The following is a 27999-nucleotide window of genomic DNA, read 5'->3' as shown; positions in this document are numbered from 1 at the left end:
CCTTGAGGGCTCTAATAACTTACAACTTTATTAGGAACAAAAACAATCAAGTCAGAAACAATATCTTGAAGTCACATGAGAAGAGCTGGAGAGCCCCTGGGCAGGGCTAAGTTAAGGCTGGGGCTCCAACCTGATACTCCATCCTTTACTATCCCAGGCAGGGAGGCCAGAAATAACCACGACCCTAAAATAACCTACAGAGGAGTAGAATATGGCCCAACCCAAGAAAGCAGTCCAGATACTGTGAGAAAAGATTGCTGAAACCCCCAAGTCGATGTCCCCTTTCCAGGAAGTATGTCCAGTCACAGAGCTGGGCCCTCTAGGGCTTCCCTGTGACGGAGCCCAGCTGAGGAGCCTCAGGGCTGGAGCTCCTTTTTCCACTTCTGCAGCCTCTCGTCCATGGCCTGGAGCGTGGCCTCATCCTGCAAGACACACACTGAGCCTTCTCTCGCCCTACCCGGTGGCTAGCCGGGCCCATCGAGGGTCTCCCAGCCTTTTCTCACCTTCACAAAACAGAAGCGGATGTAGTGGTCAAAGTCCTTCTGGTGAGGTTGACTGAAGAAGATGGAGACAGGGATGGCCACCAGGCCCTGGGGAGGAGGAAGCCATGTCTGCATATAGCCTCGAGACCCAAGACCTCAGCTTGGGTGGGGGGGACAAGGAGTAAGGGCTCAGTGTGTCCCCTCCACCTGATGTAATGGCCAGGAGAGAGACCCCAGGGCATTAAACTAGGTTCCTCCCAGGGTGCAGGGAATGGGGAGAGAGAATAGAGAGACTGCAGCCTGCAGCACACCAAGGCAGAGCTGGGGGGAAGAACTAAGTTTGAACTGCAGTGCTCTGAGCAGGGTGGTAAGAGCAAATGGGCTGGATTCTCAGGTATAGGAGAGACAGCCAGGCTCAGAGAAGGCAGGAGTTCCTGGAACCAGCTTGGCTGCCTTGTGCAGGTGAAAAGGAGGCTGTGCAGTGAGCCCTGGAGCAGGAGTCATGCGAAGGTCGGGCACCTGCTGGCCCCACAAGAGCTCCAGCCTACCTTGTTTTTGATCATCCACTTGGCAAAGCGTCTGTCGTAGGGCTCATCCTCAGCACCGGGCAGGTCGGGCATCTTGCTCTCTGGGGCAACAGAAGAGGTCCTGCTGAGTCCCGGCCAACTTTGCTATCTCCCCAGATCCTGGGTGACATGGCCAGTACCACTCACTGAAGTCCGAGATGTCTGCAATGAGGAAGTAGCTGCCCAGGGGGATCAAGGGCTGGAGGCCCACTGACTGCAGGCTGCGGATCATGTGGTCTCTGTTTAGCTTCATGGCCTGTGGGAGCTGCAAGAAGTAACTGCCGGGTTGTCCAAAGTGCTGCTGCTCCCGTTCAAAGCACTGGGCTACTGCGGCCTGGACAGGGCAGATGGAAGGCCAGGTCAGCTGTGCTTGGTCCCTGTCACCTTCCCCACCGTGGGTTTTCATGCCCTTCTCACCTGGGCCTGGGTGGGACAGTGGAAGATAGAGTTCTGATGCACAGTCCGCAGGTGCTTCAGGATCCGATCTGGACCCATGACCCAGCCCACCTGGACAGGACACAGTCAGTGAGGGCCTCAGCCAAAGGAGCCTTTCTTAATCCTCCAGCTGCTGTCACCTGCCTAGGGACCACACTTACCTTCCAGCCGGTGGCACTGAAGCTTTTGCCTGCACTGCCAATGGTCAGGGTCCGCTCCCACATGCCAGGGAGGCTGGCTGCCCGAGGCCAAGAAGAACAAATGTTGAAACGGGGAAGGTATGGGGCGGGGGGCCCAGGGACAAGCACAGCCTCTTAACTGAGGACTGGTATCCTCGAAGCTGCTGATGGAACCATTCCATCGCCTGCTCTGAGAGCCTCAGACATTCCCCAGACCTCAGGGAGGAGATGTCCCTGCCCACAGTCACACCAGTGCACAGGTCCACAGCCCTGGGTCCTGATCACCACGCCTAGGCTGTTCCCAGTGGGCTCAAGCCCTGCTCAAGTGTCCAGGGGAAGCTGTGGCAGGCCCGGCTCACCGATGCTGACGTGCTGGTGCCCATCATAGACCAGCCACTGGTAGACCTCGTCAGAGATGCACAGGACGTCATGCTGCTGGCACAGGTCAGCCACCAGCTCCAGCTCCTTCTTAGAGAACACCTGTGGGATCCAAGGTCACAGGTACGCAACTGGGACTGTCCCCAGGTGCAGAGCCTGCCCAGAGGTAGAGTGTGAGACCATACTTGGTCCTAAGGCTTCTCTGGATCATCCCTTTGACCAGCTCGGAAATACTGGCCCTGTGGGATTGGTTATCTCTGGATCCCACTGTACAGGGAGGTAAAGACACTGTTCCAAAGCCACTAGGAAGTGGTGAAGCGCTCAGCCCACCCACCTAGGCCTTCACACCTCTGGGAGGGTTGGGTCCTCAGAGTTCAAGGCATACAGCCCTCCCACTTCACACAAGGAGGGAAACTCAGTTTGTGGAGGTCTCTGAATGGACCCCTGGTACCTTTCCCAGAGGGTTGTTGGGTGTGTTGAGGACCAGGGCCTTGGTACGAGGTGTGAACTTGCTGGCCAGTTCTGCAGGGTCCAGTTGCCAGTCATTGCTGGATTCCAATTGTCCCTTAGCAACAGGGCTCTGCAAGAGGAGGGGGAGAGGCAGCAGGAGCTGTCTCCTGACAGCAGCTCATGCCCCGACGTATCTGCCTCCATCTCTCTCCTTTCTGTTCTGGACTCTACCCCCACACCCTCTCAGCTCTGAAGACTCCCTTCCCTTGTACCATGTCCCAGGACCTAGCCCATCTCATATCTTCATCCCTCAACCCACCCATAACCACCCAGCATTGCTTACCAGCCTTGACCAACCTGTAACCACTAAGAATCCCTTAATGGCCTTGGCTGGCCCCTAACCACTCAGAATCCCTTACCGGCTTCAGGGACACAAACACAGGCCGACCTCCAGCCATCAGAGTCATGGGTTCGTAACAATCAAAGGCAGGCTCGATGATGATGACCTGGTTCAACGATCAGATTAGCTGGGGTCAGCACTGCCCTGGGCTAGCGCTCAGCCCTCCCTGATTGGGTTTCACCTCTCACCTCATCTCCTTCGTCCACCAGGGCCTGGAAGGCTGTGAACAAAGCCCCATAGGCACCCACTGTCACCAGCACGTTCTTGAGTGGGTCCAGCTCCTGTCCTAGCAGCTTGCCAAAGAAACTTGCCAGGATCTTTGTCAGCGGTGGGTAACCCTGCCAGGACAGCACCCAGGATCAGCCTAGACTCCCAGTTCAGCTGCACCCAGGCCATCTAGAACCTTCTAGCAAAATCCGCCTTCTTGGACTGAATGTCTCATCTCCTCCAACAGCCTCGGCTATGGAGTCTGACCCGGAGCTGGGATGTAGGGACAGGAGAACAACAAGGCAGCGGGAACCTCACACTTTCCTGTGTGACTATAAGGTACATTTGTGCCTACCTGACCCCCTCTAGCAGCCCTGGAGCCCACAGATTATTTATTTGGGTGCATTACAAAAAAGAACCCCCAAGAAACGAGCTGTCTCTTGCCCAAGGTATTAGAAAATGGTATGCAGGAATAGCCTTTTTCTTTTCCTTAAAAAAATTGCCTGGCAGTGGTGGTGCACACCTTTAATCCCAAGACTTGGAACACAGAGGCAGTCTGATCTCTGTGAGTTCAAGGTCAGCCTGGTTTACAAAGCAAGTTCCAGGACAGTCAAGGCAGTAAACAGGAGAAAACCTGTCTCAAACAAAACAAAACAAAACAAAATTTGCCAGGTGGTGCAAAAAAAAAAGTTTTAAGTCTAACATATGAAAACTATAAATAATAAGAATAATAATCAGGGCCGGGCGGTGGCGGTGCATGCCTTTAATTCCAGCACTCAGGAGACAGAGGCAGATGGATCTCTGTGAGTTCAAGGCCAGCTTGGTCTATAGAGTTAGTTCAAGGACAGACACCAAAGCTATAGAGAAACCCTGTCTCAAAAAAAAAAAAAACCAACAAACAAACAAACAAACAAGGATTTGCCTCATGCAGTCAGAGGACACTGCAGATGCACAGTAAAGACAGATCCAGATGGAAAAACCTCCACACAGGTTACAGCGTGTTTAAAAATGTGCATAGGCTCAAAAAAGAAGAGAAAATGGGTATATACAGTCATCAAAAATAGTTTATAAATAATAAGATGAAGTCTTTAAATAGAGAATAAAATGATATAAAAAGGATAAGCCATGTAAAAATGAGAAATACACAGAGAGCCTGGATCTCTTATAAAGTGTCTTATTGACTCAATTTTTTGATTACTGATGAATGCACAATTGCTGATGAAAAACATTGGATTATGGAAATTGCTACATTAAATCAACCTATATATTTTCAAAATGTCTTAACTTCAAAATGAAAGTCAAATAATATGTTGCATTGGAGAAGAGGTTATACTTTTGTTCCCACAGAAAATGAAAGGTTGTGGATTCATTTAAGGTTGATAAGAGATCAGCTTTGATAGGGGAGATCCCCTGAAAATCCTGGACCATCTCAGTCAGTAGCCTTGAATCTGCTCTGAATACAGAACTCTGAGGAATCTGCAACAGAGGCAGGTGGATCTCTGTTAGTTCGAAGCCAACCTGGTCTACAAGAGCTAGTTCCAGGACAGCCAAGGCTACATAGAGAAACCCTGTCTTGAAAAAAGAAATAACCAACCCAGAAACAAAAACAAACAAAAAGCTGAAATTAGAAAGGAAATTAGATTCATGGATCTCTTTCTGAAGGGAAAAAAGGGGAGCATGATATAAGATAGCAGGGTAGATTATTGAATCTACTTTCAAACTCAAAATCAACTACTAGTCTCAAATACTTTACATTGGTATAGATTTTTGTACATTGATACAAATTTAAGATTATTTAGTTATACTGCATATGTTTCTATTTGTGTTTAAGGTATTATACCTATCCAGATCATTAAAAAATTTAATGTAAAGATTTTATCCTTGAAAACTATTTGGGATAATAAAAAGATATAGGTTAAATGTTAGTCATCTAAAACCATCAAACTAATAGTCATGTTAGGTATGTTTTCAAGGTCATACAGAGATATCTTTTAGATAAGTGATCTTCAAACATTTTAAAGACCTGCAGAATATAACATTTAAAATGTTATAATAATATAAGGCTTTTTGTGACAGTGAGACACGTCTGCTTCTGGTCGCACTATTCTACTTCAAAAAAAGGATAACGAACACCCTCCGTATGAAGTTTGCTTTCTTTGTGGCAAAAGCTAGTCATTTGGGCAAGAAACTGTCCTTGCCTCAACTGCTGATAGTATGCAGTCCAACCTGGACAAATAGGATACAAAAGAAGGTGACTGCTGAACTTTGCCAAGACAGGTAGGACAGTCCTTCAAAAATTCCTGCTTCACAGAAAAGCCTGTCAGGTATTCTAGGCCTGTAGGCCAAAGATGGACATGGAAGCATTGCAGAGGAACTTTGCCTGATTATCCAAGCAATCAGATGTTTCTGTCATTTCTTAGATTTGGAAGTTGTTTGCTCTGCACTTCCTGTTATTTAGGTAATATTATATCCTTCTTGGGTCTTTGATGGAGTTGAAGACTAAACAGTTATAGTTTTTTTTTAGTTGTGATAGAGGGTAAATTAGGTACAAAACTTTGGATTCACCAAGATAGGATTCATAATGGAATATTTTCTCTCAATTTGCCAAATACAAATGAAATGGACATTATAAATATAATTATTACCTGATTATTATTCTTTTTTTGTTTTTGTTTTTATTTTTTTTGAGACAGGGTTTCTCTGTGGCTTTGGAACCTGTCCTGGAACTAGCTCTTGTAGACCAGGCTGGCCTCGAACTCACAGCGATCCACCTGCCTCTGCCTCCCAAGTGCTGGGATTAAAGGCGTGCGCCACTACCGCCCGGCCCTGATTATTATTCTTATTATTTATAGTTTTCATATGTTAGACTTAAACATATTAAGTTAACTTAATATGTTAATATTATAAACATATTAACTTAAAACTTTTCTTTTTATTTAGATGGAAATGGGGAAATGTTGTGGACTATTCTTTTACATTGTGTGAAGTTGTGTCACTGTGATTGGTTTAATAAAGAGCTGAATGGCCATTAGCTACACAGGAAGAGGTTAGGCAGGATTTCTGGGAACAGAAACCTCTGGGAGAAAGGAGTTGCCAGTCAGATGTGGAAGAAGTAGGATGGGCAAAATGGACATGAGGTAATGAGCACATGGAAGAACGTAGATTAAAAAATATAGGTTAGGGGCTGGAGAGATGGCTCAGCAGTTGAGAGCACTGGCTGCTCTTCCAGAGGTCCTGAGTTCAATTCCCAGCAACCACATGGTGGCTCACAGCCATCTGTAATGAGATCTGGAGCCCTCCTCTGGCCTGCAGGCATGCATGCAGACAAAATACTGTATACTAAATAAATCTTTAAAAAATATAGGCTAATTTAAGTTATAAGAACTAGTTAGGAACAAGCCTAGCCTAAGCTAAGGCAAAGCTTTTATAATTAATGATAAATCTCCATGTCGATATTTGTGAAACTCAAAGAAAAGTCTGTCTACACTATTTCTCCTTCTGAACTCTGATACAGGCCAACTGACTTGGTGCTTACGGTACACAGTTAGGAATAATCATGGTGGTTAGACTTGGAGGTGGAAGCATGGGGCAGGCAGGCAGTCAGTCAGAATAGTCAGGTGGGCACATGGTGCGAGCAGTCAGGTGGGCACACGGTGTTGGCAGGCAGGTGGGCACACGGTGTTGGCAGGCAGGTGGGGCACACTGTGTTGGCAGGCAGGAACCATTGAGAGAGGGTGAAGACATGCACAAGACATCCAAGGCTCAGCCGAGTGGCTAACATAGAGACTAGAACTTGAGTCAGTAACTTATCATGCCAGACGGACCACAAAAAATGAAACCTGTCCCAGTGACAGATGCCATAAGCAAAGGTCTCACACACAGAGTCGTAAACAGCACAATCCATGAGAAGGAGGCCAAGATGCCTACTGTTTCACGTGCCCTTCCAAAGCAGCGAGACATAGATGTGCCTCCTGATGTAAGAATAAACAGGCAGGTGGTAAAGCTGAGCGTGGTGCTGCATATGTAAAGAGCACCGTGTCTGTAAAGAATTAACCAGAACAAAACAGCCTAGAGACACTGGAGGGACATCATTGGAGCACGGTACTAACACCCGCTGATACACGGGGCTCATGAGTCGCCGCCTCTTGGCGATCAGATCCAGGGCCTTGTGCATCACACACAAATGCTCAGCCACCAGTGGAGCCATCTTCTTCATTATTAGTGGCTTTCTTTTGGTTTACGCAAAGAACCTTCTGGATTTCTTTGAGAGCCTCTTGGTAGGATGCCAATGAGCAACCCTAACTTCTAGGCAGTTTACCAAGACATGTCAACTGTATACAGCCTTCATTAATGTTTAACTGTATACAGTCATACCTTTAACTGTATACAGCCTTCATTAATGTTTTCAGACAGAGTCTCACTAGGTGGCGCTGGCTGGCCTGAAATTCTATCTAGATCAGAGTGGTCTCAAACTCACAGACTCTGCCTCTGATTCTTGGGTGCTGGGATCAAAGGCATGCACCACCACATCTAACTTTCAAGTCATTAATTTTACCTGAAAGTTTATCTTAAGGGGCTGGAGAGATGGCTCAGTGGTTAAGAGGTCCTTGCTCTTTCAGAGGACCTGGGTTCAATTCCCAGCACCCACACAAGGCAGATCACAACCACTTGTAACTCCAGCTCCAGGGCAATCTGCCACCTCTGGCCTTTCTGGGCATTGGCACTCACATGCACATACCCATACACACACACACACACACACACACACGCATAATTAAAAATAACAAAAATAGATATTAAAAAGAATATATCTTAGAGAAACACACGCTTTTAAAGACAAAACGGCAACACGTATAACAGATGTGGAAAGCAGTCCACTAATGTGGACTAAGTAAAACATGGCATATCTGGGCAATGGAAGAGAACTAAATAGCCATTAAAAGGTGTGAGGGGGGCTAGAGTGATAGCTCAGAGGTTAAGCACTGGCTGCTCTTCCAGAGGTCCTGAGTTCAATTCCCAGCAACCACGTGGTGGCTCACAGTCATCTGTAATGAGATCTGGTGCCCTCTTCTGGCCTGCAGGCATACATACGGACAGAGCATTGTATATATAATAAATAAACCTTTAAAAAAATAAGTTAAAAGAGCTAATGGAAGCTGGGCAGTGTTGGCGCACGCCTTTAATCCCAGCACTCAGGAGACAGAGACAGGCGGATCTCTGTGAGTTCGAGGCCAGCCTGGTCTACAAGAGCTAGTTCCAGGACAGGCCCCAAAGCTACAGAGAAATCCTGTCTCTAAAAACAAAAAAAAAAACAAAGCAAAAAACAAACAAACAAAAAAGCCTAAGCTAAGACCCAGCATTCAAAATTAATAATAAGTCTGTCTTTACTTGGGAGCTGGTCTGTGGCCCAAAGAAAATCCAAATACACCAGCCTGGTCTACAGAGTGAGTTCCACCCAGAACAGCCCCACAGAGAAACCCTGTCTCGAAACCCCAGCCCCCACCAAAGGCACTCTTCCACTCCAATGTTGGCAACTCTCTATATTGTGCGGCCCTTACAGAGCAGATGGGAGTTAGTCTAATGCAACCAGCAACCCATCTTTCTGGGGTTGACTGGAGCATCGCCTCCTCCTAGAAGCTTCCCCTCCCTGGATCAGATGCTGTGGTCATGAAGGGTTCCCAATCTGCCTTCCGCACTGGGATCGGAGGTACAGTGCATAGGAGACTCTCAGTAACTGAAGGATGCCGAAGTCAACCCACTGGGTTGTGCCCCATATGAGCCTTGACACCTATGTGGTGTTAGTGCCTGTTCTCCAGGACCTTCGGGAGACGCAGGAGACTCACAAATGCCATGGTGTACTGATTGAGCATGAAGTCCCCACTGGTGGCCTGTTGGAAAGCTTGCACAGCAAAGTCCGGAGGTGAGAAGTCGGGGAAGCCCTGGCCCAAGTTTACGACATCATATTCTTTGGCCAGTCTGACAAACTCCACCCTGGCAACAAACAGAGAGTCAGTCCCAGGTCACCTCCCAGGATTACTTCTGCCTGTTTGCAGAGCAGGGTGAACATGCATGGGATGACTCTAGAAAGACAGACAACACACCCTACCCCCACCTGTGCGAGTCCCATATTTTAAGGCAGTCAGGCCCTGTACCAATTATAGGACTTAGCCCAGGAGACTTCAAACTTTGACTATGACCCACGGTAAGAAACATTTATATTCAAAACCATGTGAATGACAAGTAGGAGACTCTAGGGTGTCACATGCTCCAGCCTCCCCTATCTGACCCTAACTCTCATTGCCATTCCTTCCCCTCTGTGCTGGAGAGCAAGCCAGGCAAAGCTCCACCCCTGAGCCACACCCTAGCCGCCCTTACACTTTAGAGGTACCTGCTGAATGGGATGTGGTGATGTATGACTCAGAGGCCCCAGAGGGCTTTCCTAGCCTGTAATGCACCTGTCCCCAGCACAGTGTGAAACACTTGGCTCACATCATCTCCTGGTGGCCTGTATGACTCACTGTGCTCTGGGCCACTCCGAGGACACAGAACTAAGTGATAAAAGCAAGCTTTTGCTCTTTGCCTGTTGGCTCTCACTCGCATTGGCAAACCCATTCCCTCACTACAGTGTACTTCTTTGGGATTCTGGTGTATACTGAAGACATCCAGCCTCAAGGACTAAAAAACTACTGGATTCATGGACTTTCAGTTGGTAGGTGGCCATTGTTGGTTAGCTGGACCACAGCCTGTAAGCTCTTCTAATAAAGTGTGTGTGTGTGTGTGTGTGTGTGTGTGTATTCATTCTACAGTTCTGTTTCTCTAGAGAGCTCTCTCATCCACCTCTGTAACTTTCCAAGTCTACAGCTCTGTCCATGCACCTGGCTTAATGTGCACAGGAGAAGAGAAAAAGCTCTTTTGAATAACTTCCCACTGCATTCACTGTAACAGTAATAACAACACACAATCACACAATCCTTCCATATCTAAGTGTATTAGAACACTAGCAAGGAGCCCTGGGTCCCATCCCTAGCACCAAGGGGGAAATATTGGCTTGCATCCCCCTTTCTTCTCTTTTCCCATTGTCATGTGTATGTGTGTGATATGCATGTGTGTATATGCACGTCTGCATGTGTGGGTGTACATGTGTGAACACACGTGTGTGTGCAGGTGGAGGAATAAGACTGAAGTTGAGCATCAGGCTCTGTTCTTCCTCCTGATTCAATGAGACGGGCTCTCTCGGGGAAACCGGAGCTTGCCAATAGGGCTAGTCTTGCTAGCCAGTTTGCTCTGGGATTCCCTTATCTCTGTCTTCCAAGGCTGGAATTACAGACAAGGAGCCTTGTTTACCAGGCAAATTATATGGGTTCCAGGGATCTGAACCTAGTCCTCATGCTTGCATGGCAAACACCTAACCACAGAGCCATCATCTCCCCAGCCTCTGTACCATACTTTCTTAACTTATCTCATTTCAAATCACCTATGAAATAAAATGAAGGCTGGCCCTTAATATTTGTGGAGAAATGGGTTTCAGACCGCCTCCATCCAGGATATCCAAACTGGCCCAATATCAAGTCTTTCTCTCTGTATCTGTCTCTCTCTCTTTTCAAGACAATGTTTCTCTTTATAGCCTGTCCAGGAACTCACTCTGTAGACCAGGCTGGCCTCGTACTCACAGAGATTTGACTGCCTCTGCCTCCCAAGTGCTGGGATTAGAGGTATGCGCTACCATTGCCCGGCTTCAAGTATCTTACCATAGCATTTACATAGGATCTGAGCCTTCTTCCCACATCCTTTTCTTTCTTCCCCCATGCTGGGCATGAAATCCAGAGCCTTGAACACACTACACAGGCCCTGGAGTAGTGAGGTCTCTTCCAGCCCTTCCCATACACCTCATCTCTAGATGACTAGCTTCCAGTCACTGTACGTGTCGTGTAAACAGCTGTTACACCGCATTGCTCGGTGACTGAGGGCAAGAGGAACCATCTTTATACGCTCTGTAGGGGCGTTTTTCCTTTTCTGTGTATGTGTATGTATGTGTGTACATGTGTGTATGTGTGTATTTTTGTTGAATGTACTCATGAAGATGCATGCAGAGCCCAGAGGAGGTGGCCAAGTGTCTTGGTCTATGACTCTCTCCTTATTCCTCTGAGATAAGATCTCTTACTGAACCTGGAGTTAGGGCACTCAACAGCAAGCCCCAACAACCCCACAGCACTAGGCTTACAAATAGGCAAGGCCATGCCCAGCTTTTTAAAACTATGAGTTCTAGGATCTGAATCCAGGTACTCTAGCATATGCCGCAGGCACTCATACCTGCTGTGAACCATCTCTCCAGTCACAAGATGCATTTTTTAAAAAAATGCTTTTGGTCTCCAATTGGTTGAATCCCCAGGGTGCAGAAGCCATGGGTATGGAGCAGGGGATCAGTTACAACCCGTGGGAGCCATGGCCTGGTGCCCGACTTGGAGCACTGTTGCTAGTTCACAAGGCCCTTCAAGGAGGTAAAATCATCTCCATTTTGAACCAGTGAGTCTCTTGCTCAGCACTGAGCCACGCAGGGGAAGGCTGAGATGTAAGGTTAGCCTGCTACCTTGGGTCTTGCCTCTCCCATGCTGTGGCTGTCACTACCTATCCTGGACACACTGAGTTACTACAAATCCGGGACACCCAGACCCCGTCCCATCCTGCCAGCTCACCAGGGGTTGTGATCGATTCCATTCAGCCTTCGAGCCTGCAGTTGTTTGGCCATGATGAGCTGGAGAGAGAGAAGGGAAGTCCACTGTGGGGATCTCCTATGGAGTGGGAGCAACCCCAGCTAGTGGCTTTAAGGTTCCAGCCCCACCCTCTGCTTTTCTGGACTGGGTGGAGCCCCCAAGGCTCAGGAAGCCAGGCTGACTGGAACCTGCTCTCCCAGCCTACTCTTGCTGGCTTCCTGCAGGGCTCCTTCACACTTCATCCTCTCCCACACACTGGGGGTGTGGGTGGGGGGCTGTGAGGGTGGGGTGCACCAGTGCTGACTCTGTGTGTCCTGAGATACAGCCGTGATGGCTAGGTTACAGGTGACTCCCAAAGGGCTGAGGAAGAGGAAGGGAAGGAGGGGAGAATGGTGGTGCCAGCAACAATGGTTCCTCACATCAGCAAAGGACACCCTAGGCTTATACATACACTTAGGATGATTGGGCTGGGTTCCCTGAGCAGACAAGAGCTTGCAGTGGGCATCGGGGGTAGTGTATTCAAGGTCACACAACAAACTGACCAAGACTTCCAACTCTGGGGAGGAGGTTGCTCACTCAGGACCAGGAGGGAGTGATGCTAGGTCACTCCCACACTTGGAGGCCACCCACTGTGACCAGTAGAAAATCATGACTGTGGGTTAGGATCTGCTAAGTTCCCACAGCACCCACCAGAGACGACCTGCTCATCTGTGCACAGAATATGAAGACATGAGGCACACAGGGGCTCAGAGGAGAAGCTAACGCAGATCCTGACACAGCGGTTGCGGCAATAATCGTGGCACCAGGCCCTGCCCTGGAGAAGCCTTAGGCCATGTGTGGTGTGGAAGGTTTCCCAGCAGCCTGAGCCTCGTGGGGACGGGAACGAGTTGGGGCCTGGCACACAGCATCTCGGCAGCCCTGTGCCCTACCCTCCACTGACTCCTGGACGGTGTCACTGGGGCTAATGCTCACTGTCGAGCACCGAGATGACAAGAGCGTGGTCCTGAGGAGACTACCTTAGCGTAATCAAATGTCAGGGCTGATTTTCTTTAGTATGTTGGTTAGCAGACATTTGAAATTTCTTCTTTGCAATTATTATTTTTCTATTCATTTATGTATTTTTTGAGACAAGTTCTCACTACGTGGCCCAGGCTAGTCTAGAACTCTGTAGACAGGGCTAGCCTTGAACTCAGAGGCCCACCTGCCTCTGCCTCCCATATTTTTCAATTTTTTGTTTGTTTTTCGAGACAGGGTTTCTCTGTGTAGTCCTGCCTCTCCTGGAAGTCACTCTGTGGATGGACCAGGCTGGCCTTGAACTCACAGAGATCTGCCTGCTTCTGCTGGGATTGAAGGCATGCACCACCACAGTCTGGCATATTTTTTCAAATTTTATTAAACAAATTTTCTTTGACTTTTTTGGGGGAGTGGACAGGATTCTTACTCTATAGTCCAGGCTGACTCAGACTTGTGAGCCTCATTCTCCCAAGTATTGGGATTATAGGTATGGACCATCATGTTTGGCTACATATTTTATTATTCTTGTTGCTATTGTGTTTTGAGACAGGGTCTCACTTTGTAATTCTGGCTGGCCTGGAATTTGTAAAGAAGTTCATGCTGGCCTTGAACTCACAGCAATTCTCTAGCCTCAGCCTCCCAAGAGCTGGAATTACAGATGCGAACCACTATGTCCAGCTAAATATTTTACTTTTATGATTGAAAAATGTAGGAGACAGCCATAATTTTGAAGAATGTTAGTGATACAATATACCAATATCAAAAACCCGGGGCTGTAGCTCAGTGGGTAGGGTGTTTGCCTCCCACACAAGAAGCCCTGGGTGTGTTCTCCAACACTGCATAATCAAGCATGGTGGCTGGGACCTGTCACCCCCGTACGTCAGAGGGGGAAGTGGGGGCTGAGTTTGAGGCCAGCCCGTGCTACAAGACACCATGTCTTTAAAAAAATAATAAATAACTAAGAATCCCCTAATACGCATGCATTTGTGGATGCATGTTCAGTTCCGTGATCACACGTAGGTAGGGATGAAGGTGCAGGAAGGGAGTCACCAAGGGGCTCACAGAGCCTTTCTCATGGGGACTCTGGCTCTGCCCCCAGCTCGCTCTTTTTGCTTTTCTACTTCCCAGTTTATATCTGGTGTTCTATTTCATACAGAGATCACATTATTTGATTTACTGGGGTCTAGATTTTGTTTTTGTTGTTATTGTTCTGTTTTTTTTTTGTTTGAGACAGGATTTCTCTATGTAACAGCTCTAGCTGTCCTGGAACTAGCTCTTATAGACCAGGCTGGCCTTGAACTTGCAGAGATCCGGAGATCCGCCTGCCTCTGCCTCCTGAGTGCTGGGACTAAAGGTGTGTGCCACCATGCCTGGCTTAGTCTTTTTTTAAATTATCGTTTATTTATTTTGTGTGTGGGGCACATATGTTACAGCATGTGTGTGGAGGTCAGAGGACAATCTGTGAGGGTCAAATTCTTAGTTCCTACAATGTGAGCCCCAAGCATCAAAGTCCAGTCTTCAGGATTGGTGGCAGGTACCTTCAGCTGATGTGCCATCTCTCAGGCCTTGACTGTCTTTATTTCTGGCTCTTTTGCTTGTTTGTTTTTGATTGATTCTAACAAGTGCATCCTTCAGATTGCCTCTCTTCTCAATTTGAGCCTGTCTATAACTTATAGTTCTGATTTATTGGCGTTTTTCTAAGCCATATACAGGAGCGGAACCTCTCCCTGTTGACAATGGCATAAAGCCAAAGGCATGGACAGGTATTGGACTGGGATGTAGCAGAGAGCGAGAGAACATGTGTGTTGAGGGACAGAGGCCGGCCTGAGGGGGGTTAGGTTGGGGTGGGGAGGTGTGGAAGATGCGGGGGACAAGGGCACAAGCTTACAGATGAACAGAAATGAGTGGAGTTGAATGGATTTGAGAAGAAGAGAAACTTGGGGTATTCAAGAGGGTGCCTTTGCGAATGGCCGTCAGTACTGAGATGGGAGAGCAGTGCTGTCCTCAAGCCATGCACAACACAGCCAGCCAACCAAGATGTACTGTGTGCCTACTGTGTGCTATCAGCTAGGCTGGGCACTGGGGTAATGGGGTGCAGGCAGCAGCTGACAGACCGAGTGTCCACACAAAGCTGAGCTCCAGATGAGAGAAGCAGGAGTAGACGCATGCACAGCCCTACAGGCAGGGCCAAGCCTGACCCCGGGATCCCCAGCCATGGACGTGGTGGGGAGCTATGCAGGGCACTTACAGTCTGGTGCGAACACCGGGCGAGGGTGAGCGAGGCTCCAGCCTTCCTTTCCCAGAGCGGCCACACCAGGGGTGTTGAGATGGCTGCTATGCTCCTGAGCATGCCTCCCAGGTCCACAGGCGCTGCAGACTTCCCCTCCAGGGGTAGAGGAGAAGGGCAGACAGCCTAGGCCTGAAAATGGCTCCAAGCCAGGGACTTGTGTCCCACACAGGTCTAACAACAACAATAAAGTGTCACTGTGCACCAGGCTGCTGCCAGGTGCTTTACTGCGTGGCTCTTCCCCTTAGTCACCTCTATCCCGCACAGTGGCCCTTTAAAATTCCCATCACCTCCAAGGGCAAAATGACCCAAGTGAAGGTCACCAACAGAGGACAACACAGAGACCAGCAACCCAGACTCCCATTCGTTCCAATTCAAGAAACACACATATGTGTGTGCGCGTGCACACACAGACACACACACAGACACACAGACACACACACACAGAGCATTCCTGATACCACAACAAGCCTAGCCTGGAACCTCACCCCCCCCTTGGATTGCCACGCATGGGACTGAAGAACCTGGTAAATGACACCACAGAGTTACAGCTCACAAACCAAAACTGACAGGAGCTACACAGCCAGCAACTCCATTTCTTCCACAAACAAAATGTAAAGAAAAAGAAAGGCTAGGGGGTAGCTATGTGGTGGTGCATACTCCCAGCACTTGAGAGGAGAGGCAGGAGGATGACCACCACCAAGTTCTAGGCCAGCTTGAGCCATAGAATAAAATCTGTCACCGGGCAGTGGTGGGCGGCGGTGGGGCACGCCTTTAATCCCAGCATGTGGGAAGCAGAGGCAGGTGGATCTCTGCGAGTTTGAGGCCAGCCTGGTCTACAGAGTAATTTCCAGGACAGCAAGAGATACACAGAGAAACGCTGCCTCAAAAAACCAAACCAAACAAACAAACAAATAAATGTAAAAAACAAAAACAAAAAACCTAAAACCAAAAATCCATCAGCAAACATAAAGCCTAACAGACAACTCTGGAAAGGCTGGATGCATCACTCCACACCATTTCAAAACTCACTACAGAGCAGAGCTGAAGGGACCAAATTCTACAGTAATAACAAAGCGAGAGGGACTGCTGAAGAATAGGCATGCAGGGCATTGCATCAGAACAATTCCCAAATCAATTCTCGTGTTTATGGGTGATGGTTCCTAGAGAGGCCAAGACCATTCCAACGGGCAAAGACAATCTTCAGCTAGATCAGCTGGACATAAACACTGGCCTGAAATGACACCCAAGCTCACCCTCAGGCAAAAGGTGTTTACGCAGTCTGTTGATGAATTGCAACAGCAGCAGAGGAGGGCCCAGGAACTGGATTGTGTTCTGAGCACCGGAGAAAAGGGCAGGATTTTAAAAGACAAAAAACCAAAACAAAACAAAACAAAAAACCCCAAAGCCAGATGGTGGTGGCGCATGCCTTTAATCCCGGAACTCAAAGGCAGAGGCAGGCAGATATCTGTGAGTTCCAGGACAGCCAGGAACACAAAGAAACCTGTCTCAAAACACAAAAACAAAACAAAACGGAACCAGGTGGGCTGGCATATAGACATAGCCCCAGCACATGGGTAAGTAAAGGCAGAGGGATGGCTACAAATGTGAGTCCACCTTGTCTACATAACAAGTTTCAGGTCAGTGTAGTAAGATCCTGTTGCCCACACGCGCACACACACACACACACACACACACACACACACACACACGCACACGCTGGTGCACATACCGTCACACACATAGTTCTGACTGGAGAACTGAGGCTGTAGCCCTGGATCTGCTGTGGACTGAGGCTGTTGCATTTGCATGGTGAGACCTGAGAATCTGTAGTCTCTGTGTTTTGGCCCAGGTGGTGAATATTTAATGGAGACCGTACAGGGCTTTTTTTTTCCCCTCAAAAGCTCCCAGGGTCCATGTGGGGGGGCTGAACCAAAGAACAACCACTTCTGAGACCTCCCTTTAGAATAGCTACACAGAAAAGAATGAATTTGGAGTGGCTGTGGTGTTGCGTGCCTACAATCCCACCACCTGGGAGACTAAGATAAGAAGATTGAAAGCGTGACGCCGGCCTCGATTTCAGCTTGGACTACGAGGTGAGAGCCAGCCTCAAAGTTAAAAAACAAACAAACCAAACCATACTTCACATCATATATCAAAATGAACTCAGCACCTCATAGGAGCAAGTGTATGAGCTATAGCAGCAAAGATCTGAACCAGGAAGACCGCAAATGTATTTATGTTTTATGTGGATGAGTATTTTGTCTGCATAGAAGCCTGTGTACCACATGCACGCAGTGCCCAAGGAGGCCAGAAGAGGGTGTCAGATCCTCATCTTCTGTAACTGGAATTCTAGATGGTTGTTAGCTCCCAGTTGAGTGCTGGGAACATAACCCCAATGCAAGTTTAGACAGTTCTCCTAACCACTGAGCCATCTCCCCTTCCCCGATTGCAAATTTGAAGTTGGTCTGGGCTATATAGTGAGATCCTGCAGAATACAGCTGGAATACCCGTATTCAGGGTGCAGAGACAAGAGGCCAGAATGGCGTACACACTAACTTCTATGCCAGCCTTGGCTACACAATAAGACACCGTGTCTGTATTTACTAGGCCTGTGGTGTGTCCCTGCCTAATGCTGACGTTTTTGGCCACTGTTTGGGTACAACAGGATGAACACAACTGACTGAGTGTCAGGCAAGGACATCTCTTCCTAAACGCTCACCCAGACCAAAGCCCACGGCGACCACACACTTCTTTAGAGTCTCTGTGAGACCACCTGTCCAGGCACACACATCCTCACGTGCATCTGCTAGCTCCTCCCGGGTGAGATTTGTTCTTCTCTAGCGACACCAGACACCTAAAGGTTCATGATGAAGATTTCAAAATATACATATGTTTTTTTTTCTTTTCTTCTTTTCCTCTTCCCTTTCTCTTTTCTGCTACCTTCACCTTTTTTTTTTTTTTAATTGAACAGGGTCTTACTACTGTAGCCAAGGCTGGCCTCATACTCGTGATCTCTGAATGCTGGGATCACAGGCATGGACCACCACACCCAGCTAAGTATTTCACGTTTATGACTTCCAGGCATAGATTTACTTCTGACCTGGCAATTCCACTCCTACATATAAACTCTAAAGAACTGAAAACTGACGGCCAAGCAAAGATTTATCAAGAGCCTTTCTTAACAGCGTTATTTCTATGCAGTACTAGGGACTGAAGAAAAGATTTTATGTCACAGAAGCATGAGCTCTGCCACTGAGCTACACACCTCTGCCCTAAGGTGGCATTATTCATTACAGTTAAAAGGTAGAAGAGGCGGCTGGAGAGATGGCTTAGTGGTTAAGAGCACTTGCTGCTCTTGCAGAGGGCTCCGGTTTAGTTCCCAGCAGTCCTATGGTGACTCACAACCATCTGTAACTCCAGTACCAGAGATACAAGCCCTCTTCTGGCCTTCACAGGTACTGTATGCAGATAAACACATAAAATACATCTTTTTTGTTGTTTTGTTTTTTGAGTCAGGGTTTCTGTGTAGCCCTGGCTGTCCTGGAACTCAATCTATAAACCAGGTTAACTTTGAACTTAAGAGATTCACCTGCCTCTACCTCCTGAATTCTGGGATTAAAGGCGTGCACCACCACTGCCTGGCAAATACATCTTTTTAGAGACATGTTGTTGTATGGAGCATGGAGCGGTGGGTCGGCATCCCGCATCATCCGACTGGCTTACACCCAAAATAACCACATGGAAATTGTATTACTTAAATTGCTGACTGGCCCATTAGTTCTAGCCTCTTACTGGATAACTCTCACATCTTGATTAACCCATTTCTATTAATGTGTATTGCCACTTGACTGTGGCTTATCAGCATGAGTCTAATCAGCGTCTGTCTCGAGCAGGAGAATCATGGCGTCTGCCACACTTCCCTTCTTTTCAGCCTCCTGTTCTGTCTACTCCACCCACCTAAGGGCTGCTCTATCAAAAGGCCAAGGCAGCTTCTTTATTCAATCAATGAAATCAACACAAATATAGAAGGACCTCCTACACCAACATGTAGAAAATAAATCTCAAATGTTCATCAATGGCTGAGTAAACTACAGTACAGTCACACAGTGAGATCTACTGCTTCTGCCCTAATTGCATGAACCTATGCTGTGCTGAGTTATTGTGGAGATTTGTTTACACTGGGAAGATGTCTTTACCAAGGCGCCTTCTGATTGGTCTAATAAAGAGCTGAATGTCCAATAGCTAGGCAGGAAGAGGTTAGGCAGGACTTCTGGGGACAGAGAGGACTTTGGGAAGAAGAAAGGCAGAGGAACCAACATGGGTAGTATGGAAAGAAAGGTAAAAAGCCATATGGTAAAATTTAGATTAATAAAAGTATGTTAATTTAAGTTATAAGGGTTAGTGGGACAAGCCTAAGCTAAGGCTGAGCTCCATGTCATTATCTGTAAACTGACATCTCAGAGAAAAATCAGATTACACGGAGTGAAATATACCAGTCACACAAGGCCACACACTGCGTGATCCCTTTTATATGATGAATCTAGAACCCAACCAATGTAGGGGAGGCTGCTCACCAGATGTGGACAGGGGACTGGAAGTGATTTCATGGTTCAGTGTAGGGCCCTTGACTGGCACGGTGCAGGCCCTTCTCTGGGACCTCTCCATCCTGAGAACAGCTTTCTCTCTGCTGTTAGCCGTGATCATTTGGGAAGTTTCCCGCACTGCAGTCAGAAGTTTACAATAGGGACAGCTACAAGGCTCCTAGAGGGTCAGCTCTTCTTCCTTCCTTCATCCACTTAGTCCCACGCAAATGTGACTGCCACGTCCTGATTCCTCGCTCGCCCGCACTTGTGTCTTCCGCTCTTCCGAAGAGCGGAAGAGTGTGAGACACTATGTGGGTTAGCTGGTTTCATCACTTGGTGACTACAGCGACTAATCGGAACCCGGCACAGGAGGCAAGGGCATGACAGGACTGGCTGCCGCTTACACGGAACCTGTTATTCCACAACCTGTCATGCCTACTGAGATCCAAGGGGGAGGAACTACAAAGTTCATGTTACACAACTGCCAGTGATTAACGCTTGGCTAGGGTCATCTGAACTGTGTCGTTGAGAACAGTGCTGTTTAACTGCGTCTGGACACCAGCAACCTGCACTAGTCAGAGTGGGGCGGTGAGGGCTTCTTATTACAAAGGAATGGCTGTGCTGAAGAACGTCTCAAGAGACCCTGGCTTCGGGGACTCCTAGACTTGCATATAGTTTGACCTGTGAGTGTGTGTTCAGTGTGTATGTTCATGTGGGCCCAGGAGCAGCGTGTGGCTGTGTGTGTAGGCCAAAGGATACCTTTGGGTGTCATTCCTCAGGGGCCCTCTACCTTGTCTCCAGGAGGCACCACAGGTGTGCCAGGTTTATTCTTTCACTAGCACTGGGAATCAAACTCAGGTCCTCATGCTTATGCAGCAAGCGCTATACCAACTGAGCTATCTCCTAAGTCTCCTGATTTTTCCAAAAAAAAAAAAAAATAGATGGGGCTGGAGAGATGGCTCAGTGGTTAAGAGCATTGCCTGCTCTTCCAAAGGTCCTGAGTTCAATTCCCACAACCACATGGTGGCTCACAACCATCTGTAATGAGGTCTGGTGCCCTCTTCTGGTCTTCAGGCATACACACAGACAGAATTATGTATACATAATAAATAAATATTTAAAAAAAATAGACCATAGTGCTGGAGATAGGGTTTGTTGGCACGAGCGGATCTGGGCTCTGCCCACAGTAAAGCTTCCAGACACTTGAAGAAGATGAATGGGGGCCTGAGGTCGGAGGAGGGTAGGATAGTGAGGTGTGAATGAAGAATGATGGCCACAGGCCTGAGTGAGTTTTGGTCACAACTGGATTGTGGTGACAATGGCAAAAGTGTGACCATTTCCTCAAAATCATGAAGAATCTGATGGGATGTAAAATCCACAGGGTAGGCGTGGGGAGGAAAGGGTGGGGGTGAAATGGGGTGCGGAGCCTGGAGAGACAGCTCAGAGGTCAAGAGTACATGATGCTCTTTCAGAGGACCTAAGTTTGGTTTCTAGCACCCAAGCCAGATGATTCACAGATACTTGTAACTCCAGATCCTGGGGATCTGACACCTTCATCTGACCTCTGAACACACATACACACACACAGAGAGAGAGAGAGAGAGAGGGAGAGAGAGAGAGAGAGGGAGGGAGAGAAAGAGAGAGAATTAAAAATTTTAAGTGGCCAGGTGGTGGTGGCTTGTACCTTTAATACCAGTTTGGGACAGAAACAGACAGAACTCTATGAATTTGAGACCAGTCTGGTCTACAAAGTGAGCACCTGTCTGAAAAAAAAAAATAACAAAACCCCCAAAGAAATAGAAAATAAAATAAGGGCTGGAGAGATGTCTTGGAAGTTAAGCGCACTGGGGTTGGTTCCTAGCACCCACACGGTGGCTCACAATCTTCTATAACTCTAGTTCTCTAGTTCCTGGACTGGAGTCCTCCTCTGTTGTCTGTGGACACTGCATGCACATGGTGCACAGACATTTCTCTGGCTAATTTTATGTTAACTTGACACAAACTGGAGTCACTGGCGAGGAGGGAGCCTCAACTGAGAAAATACCTCAATTTGACCAGTCTGCAGGCAGGCCTATAGGGGGCTTTTTTCTTTATTTCTAGACAAGGTTTCTCCAGGGCTGTCCTGGAACTCCCTTTGTAGACCAGGTTGGCCTCTAACTCACAGAGGTCTGCCATGGAATCATCTTTCTGTACACTGAAAATATGCATCACTCTCGTTGGTTAATGAAGAGCTTACTAGTTGATAGCTGGGTAGGATTTTCAGGACAGGGAGAACTCTTGGAAGAAGGAGGGTGGATTGGAAAAGGATGACAGGCCGAGTGGTGGTGGCACATGCCTTTAATCCCAGCACTCAGGAGGCAGAGGCAGGCGCATCTCTGCAAGTTCGAGGCCAGCCTGGTCCACAAGAGCTAGTTCCAGGACAGGCTCCAAAGCAACACAGAAACCCTGTCTCAAAAAACAAACAAACAAACAAAAAGGAAAGGATGCCAGGAGATGCGGAGAGAAGAAAGATGAACATGCCAGGCTTAAAGAGAGAGAAGAGGCTAGATAAGAAATATAGGTTAATGGGTTAATTTAAGTTGTAAGAGCTGACTGGAGGCAAGTCTAAGTTATTGGCTAACATTTATAATTAATAAGTCTGTGTAGTTGTCTGGGAGCAGACTGGCGGGACAGAAAACTCTGCCTACAGAAATCCACCTGCCTGACTCCTGAGAGGGTGTTTGCTTAATCAGTGATTGATGGGGGAGGGCCCAGCCCATGGTGGGTAATGCCACCCCTTGGAAGGTTATTCTGGGTTCTATAAATAAGTGATCTGAGCAAGGTGTGAGGAGCAGGTCAGTAAGCAGCACCCCTCAAAGGCTTCTGCAACAGCTCCTGCCTCCAGGTTTCTGTCCTGACTTCCTTCAATAATGAACAGCAATATGGAAATGAAATCCCAATAAACCCTTTCCTCCCCAACTTGTTTTTTCTTTTCCCCAATGGTGTTTCATCACAGACATAGAAACCCTAAGAAAGATATCTGATGTGAATTCCCCTCTGTATTTTGTGAATATGTTTTATTATCATTGGCCAATGGCTTAGCAGAGCAAAGCCATGTGGGAAATCCAAACAGAGACACAGAAAGTAGGCAGAGTCAGAGAGATGCCATGTAGCTGCTGAAGGAGAAGGGCACCAGTACCTAGTCAGAACTTTACTGGCAGGCCACAGCCTCGTGATGCTTCACAGATTAACAGAAATGGGTTAATTTAATATGTAAGAGTTAGCTAGAAATACACTTAAGCTATTGGTCAAACAGTGTTTTAATTAACATAGTTTCTGTGTGGTTATTTGGGTCTGAGTGGCTGGGGGGAAATAAAGAGCACTCTCTGTCTACAGATATCCATGCGGACAAAAACACTTAAATACATAAACTAAAAATATGTAAGTAAGTAAGTAAATAAAATAGAGCCAGGCACGGGGGTGCACAGCTTTTTTTTGTTTTGTTTTTTCTTTTTTCTTTTAATTAATTAATTAATTTATTTATTTATTATGTATACAATAGTCTGTCTGTCTGCAGGCCAGAAGAGGGCACCAGACCTCACTACAGATGGTTGTGAGCCACCATGTGGTTGCTGGGAATTGAACTCAGGACCTTTGGAAGAGCAGGCAATGCTCTTAACCACTGAGCCATCTCTCCAGCCCCTTGTTTTGTTTTTTCAAGACAGAGTTTCTCTGTGTAACAGCCCTAGCTGTCCTGGAACTAGCTCTTGTAGAGTTGAGCCTGACCTCAAACTCAGAGGCCTGCCCCTGTCTCCCAAATTCTGGGATTAAGGGCGTGCACCATCACCGCCCGGCACATGGTACACACTTTTAATCCCAGCATTTGGGATGCTAAGCAAGTGGATCTCTGTGATCTTGAAGTCAACCTGGTCTACACAGCAAGTTCCAGGCTAGTCGGGGCTACACAGAGATACTCTGTCTCAAACAAACAATTCGCAGAGAAGTGTTGCCATGGGGGCAGCTCAGGTGCTTGGGGACCCTAAGTAGACAATTCCACCAGGGCAGGAATCAGAGGGGCACCATGTGACCTTTACAACACCGTCCTACAAACTGTGTCTCCTAAGCATCTACAATATGAGACGTCAATGTCAGGCCAGGTGCTGGCAGCAGGTGCCCTCTCCCCTCCACACCTCCCTGAGCCTGGACAGCTAATGGCCAGCAGCCTTACCAGAAAATGTATGAATAACCCTTGGGCACCGGGCATGCTCCAATAACTTGGTGCTGATGTCAGCTGTGTCCTGACTGCTGACCCCACAGGAAATGCTTGGATAGTAGAGTGTGTTGACACTGGTACAGAGCCACCTCAGCCGGCCTCGGGTTGGCTGAGCCCTGGCTCTGCAGCCTCCATGTTCTCCTTTCGTTAGGACACACAGATTCTTTGTTTTAGGCATGACCTGACCCACAGGGGAGCCAGCTCTGCCCGATGCCTTTCATGCATCCCATGCTGCTATTCACTCCATTGGGCTCTTCCCACCTCTGTTTCTACTTAAAGCCACTGCCCAGGCCCCCCTCTGAACTCACATGGGACTAGATATGCATTGGCACAGGTGTGCACTTGTGCCCTTGTGTGCATGGAAGGTGACTGTGAAGGGCTCTGGCAATCAGTATCATGGGCTGGAACAGCCACCCACCTAACATATCCATTGTGTAACATGCCAGAAACTGCACATGGGCAATCAGTACAACAGCAGCCCAATGGACTAATGAGATTTGCAGCACTAAAGAGTCCCTTGTTACTAAGTGTTTCTTAGGGTCATATATGTGCCTCTGGCACTACCCCTCGCTGTGGGAAATGGTCACCAGCCTGAAAAGACAGCTCTCACCTATATGAGCCAATATATAAGTCTGCTCCCTGGCAACACAGACTTTGGACAAGAGGCCCCCTCCCATCCTCTGTGGGGTTTTATTTATTTATTTATTTATTTATTTATTTGGCTATTCTGAGACAGTCTCATTCAGCCTGTAGCCCAGGCCGGTCTGGAACTCACCGAATCCTTCAGTTTCCCAAACATGATTGTGGGCATATGTTTCCATGCCCAGCTTATAAGGCTGGCTTTGAAAAAACAAAGTCTCTTCAAAAACTAAAACAAACAAACAAACAAACAAACTAAAACTCTGCCTTTTGCTGAGTGGCTGTGGTGGTGCACGCCTTAATCCCAGTACTCAGGAGGCAGAGGCAGGCGGATCTCTGTGAGTTTGAGGTCAGCCTGGCCTACAGAGCGAGTTCCAGGGCAGGCTCCAAAGACTAAATGACCCAGCTCCACCATTAAATTAACTACGGAACATGGGTCCCCAGGGCACAGCCTATGGGCTCAGTTTACCCATCTGGAGCACAGCAAGGACAAAGGCCTGGACTTGATCCCCAGTACCACAGACAGTCTAACCCATGACATGTCATGCTTCTGGTATGCATGCAGTAACCTGCAGTCAGCTAGCAAGAAACCAATTACCCCTGAAACCTACAAACTTTCCTCAGAAACCTATTCCACAGGATTAGAGAGACGGCTCAGTGGTTAAGAGCCATACTGCTTTGCAGTGGACCTAAATTTGATCCCAGCACCCACACTAGGTGGCTCACAACTGCCTGTAACTACAGTTTTCAGGGAGATCTGATGCCTCTGGCCTCCACAAGCATCTATACTCATGTACACACACGCACACACACACACACACAGACACACATGCACAAAAACACAATGTGAGACATTCACAAACTATTAAACACAAACTATTAATCACAAACTATTAAAAATAAAAATAAGTCTTTTTAAAACTCTATTTTATAACACAAGCTCTCCCCCCACCATATATATGTATGTATGTATATACCCCCAAGACAAGGTATCTCGTGTAGCCTTGGCTGTCCTGAAACTTGCTCTGTAGACCAGGCTGGCCTTGAACTCACAGAGATTCGCCTGCCTCTGCCTCCAAGTGCTGGGATTAAAGGTGTGCACCACCAATGCCTGGCTCAGCCCCCCACCCCTTTAAACAGTAAAAAGAGCTCCTATGATATAAACACTCCCAAGGGAAATGCTGGCCTAAGAACTAAGCAACATAAGGATGGAGACCCAGGCCCTTTGATCCTGGACTGGGCTGAGGAGAAAGCAATGGCTTCTGCAGCTCTGACTAGAGGTTCCCAGCCCACAGTGATCAGTGACAAACCCAGCTGTGAATAAGGAGGTAGGAAACTTTCAGAGGCCCCTTGGGTCCCCCAGGAGTCCTTCAGGACCAGTGTCTGCTGGGATAGGTCTAATGGACCCCTCTCCTGCTAAGCTGAGGTGACTTGGCCTGTTGGTCACACAGGCAGGAGCAGGCCTTTTTTTGGGGGGAAGTTTAGGTGTTCCTCCTGTTCCTTGGCAACTTGAGAACTCAGCCAGTAAAAACAACCAGGAAGCCAAGAGCTCCTCCTCCTGTGATGTGACACCTTTATTTGCAGCACCAGGACTGCTGTTCTGGGGACAGACTGCAAAGACCCTGCAGGTGGGCAAGGTAAAGAACATGTCATTGCTGTGAAGCCTCCTGTGGTCTTCTGTCGCCCCCATCCGGACTGGCAATCAGGAGCCAGGTCCTGAGGTTAGGGAGGTCAAGTGGGGTAGTGGGTGGGCTTGAGGCTTGGCCATAAAGGAAGATGTGCATTGAGGCCAGACTGCAGGTCTCCAACCTGCACTTGCTCTGATGATGGGCACTTTACCAGTCACGTGGGACCCTCAGGGAATGCTGGGCAGTCATTCTATACACTTCTCTATCACAGATGAAAGGTCACTAGGAGAAGTCCCCTCTGACTCCACCCAGCCTGATTCTTTGTTCTGTGCATAGGTTCTCGACACAGGAGCTGACTGCTGGTTGTCTGTCCTTCTCTGCTCTCATAGAATCGTGGGATGGGAACAGTACATGTCTGCTCAGCCCTACACTAGTGTGTAGACTTTGATGCTCCCAGGACGCAGACAGAGGGTTGTGGTGGTCTCAATGCCTCCTGTGGGTGGGTGGAAAGGGAGTGAGAGCCTGTGTAGATCTGTTTTCCAAACTCGGTGCTTCGCCCATCGGTAAATAGGGCTGATGTGTATGAAAACGTGAAAGAGTGGGGCGACTTGGTGTCTACTGTGGTGGTCATATCTGTTAATGGACGATGGCCCGGGTCTACCAACTCCAGGGTGGAAGATGACTTGGACTTTATCATGGGCTCTGCCACTGTTCTGTTCACCCTCTGCCTTGGCTAGTCAAATGGGTCTTCCTGTCAGACCCCTTTGTCCAACAATTCACGCTGAATGTCTGTGCTATGCCTGGCGGGATGTGGGTTGTGCACATCTGATCAAAGCAGGCTAAAAGCCCCTGTATTCAAATTCCAGTTTCTTCTTCCCTAATACCCTAGCTAAATCCTTTAACTTCCCCTAGCCTGCCGCCTCCTTTATTAGAAGGAAATAAGACCGTTAAGAGGAGCCCCGAACCTAGGCATTGGCTCAGCACATAATTTCACCTCTTTCTTTCGAAGAATCAAACCGTGCACACAGTAGTTAAATTCCTCCCCTTGTTAAATTAACAACGCGTGCATATTAGTAGGAAGCTGGCGTGCACGCGAACACTCGAACGGCAGCAGGACTGAAGGCTACACTTTCTGTCCCATGAGTTTCTTTACCTATCTTGGAAGTTGTCCCACATTAGTACTTTAACCCAATTGCCACGACTACTGTCAGCCTGGGAATCGTCAGAAGAAACCACGGCGCCGGCACTGCCGGGAATTCTCCGTAACCGCAGTCTTCATCTTCTTGGCCAGGACTACCTTGGGCGAGTGGATGCGGGTGCAGAGAGAGCTAGCCAGACTGGTCCCAAGGCAGTGCGGAGCTGCCAACCGCGCGCGTAAGTGTTTCCCGGGGGACCAACCCTTCTTTCAGCGAGGTTACACATCACACACAACAGCAGCACATGCATCAAGGCTCACAGTACTCAGAAGCCTCTGGAGAACTTGCCGGCTTCAACACACGATCTCGGTAAAACCTCGCACCGCGACCAGGTACTGACCTGCTTCAGCGAAGAACTGCGCTGTTTCGTCAAATCTCCAGCGACCCCAAATGTAGTCCCAAGGTTGCAAACCTCTCTGTTCCTTTAAAGAGGCGGAGCCCTAAATGCGCTACTTCTGCCCAGAAGCAACATGGCGCCAAGAGCACCATCAGAAGCTGCGGGAAACTCTACGTTCCCTTTAAAAATATGGTGACCCCCTGGCGGCCCCGTTTGCGCCAGGTGACATCACTTCCGGGGCGGATACCTAGA

At 48.0% G+C, this 27999-nt stretch overlaps 1 protein-coding gene across 2 annotated transcripts; it reads right to left on the bottom strand.

The window, feature by feature from the left end:
• Nucleotides 1-2: 2 nt before the first annotated feature.
• Kyat1 (kynurenine aminotransferase 1) lies at nt 3-27976 on the bottom strand. 2 transcript variants are annotated; one of them, XM_048431958.3, is made up of 14 exons: nt 27751-27976; nt 15071-15283; nt 11791-11849; nt 8941-9088; nt 3079-3228; nt 2910-2996; nt 2492-2620; nt 2022-2142; nt 1645-1721; nt 1466-1555; nt 1196-1382; nt 1031-1110; nt 504-590; nt 3-422 (listed from the first exon to the last, which is right to left on the bottom strand). In XM_048431958.3, the coding sequence occupies exons 2-14, from the start codon at nt 15170-15172 to the stop codon at nt 357-359; spliced, it is 1383 nt and encodes a 460-aa protein (XP_048287915.3). In that variant the 5' UTR covers nt 15173-15283; nt 27751-27976; the 3' UTR covers nt 3-356. The 2 variants fall into 2 exon arrangements, with proteins under 2 accessions (XP_048287915.3, XP_048287916.3); XM_048431959.3 differs by lacking the exon at nt 15071-15283 and having other exon boundaries at nt 27751-27969.
• Nucleotides 27977-27999: the final 23 nt, after the last annotated feature.

The sequence above is a fragment of the Myodes glareolus genome, chromosome 21 (genome assembly GCF_982192425.1).
Source record: "Myodes glareolus chromosome 21, mMyoGla1.1, whole genome shotgun sequence".
Classification (NCBI taxonomy): domain Eukaryota; kingdom Metazoa; phylum Chordata; class Mammalia; order Rodentia; family Cricetidae; genus Myodes; species Myodes glareolus.
The sequence above is the reverse complement of the archived record's forward strand: the minus strand, read 5'-3'. Positions and strand labels throughout refer to the sequence as shown.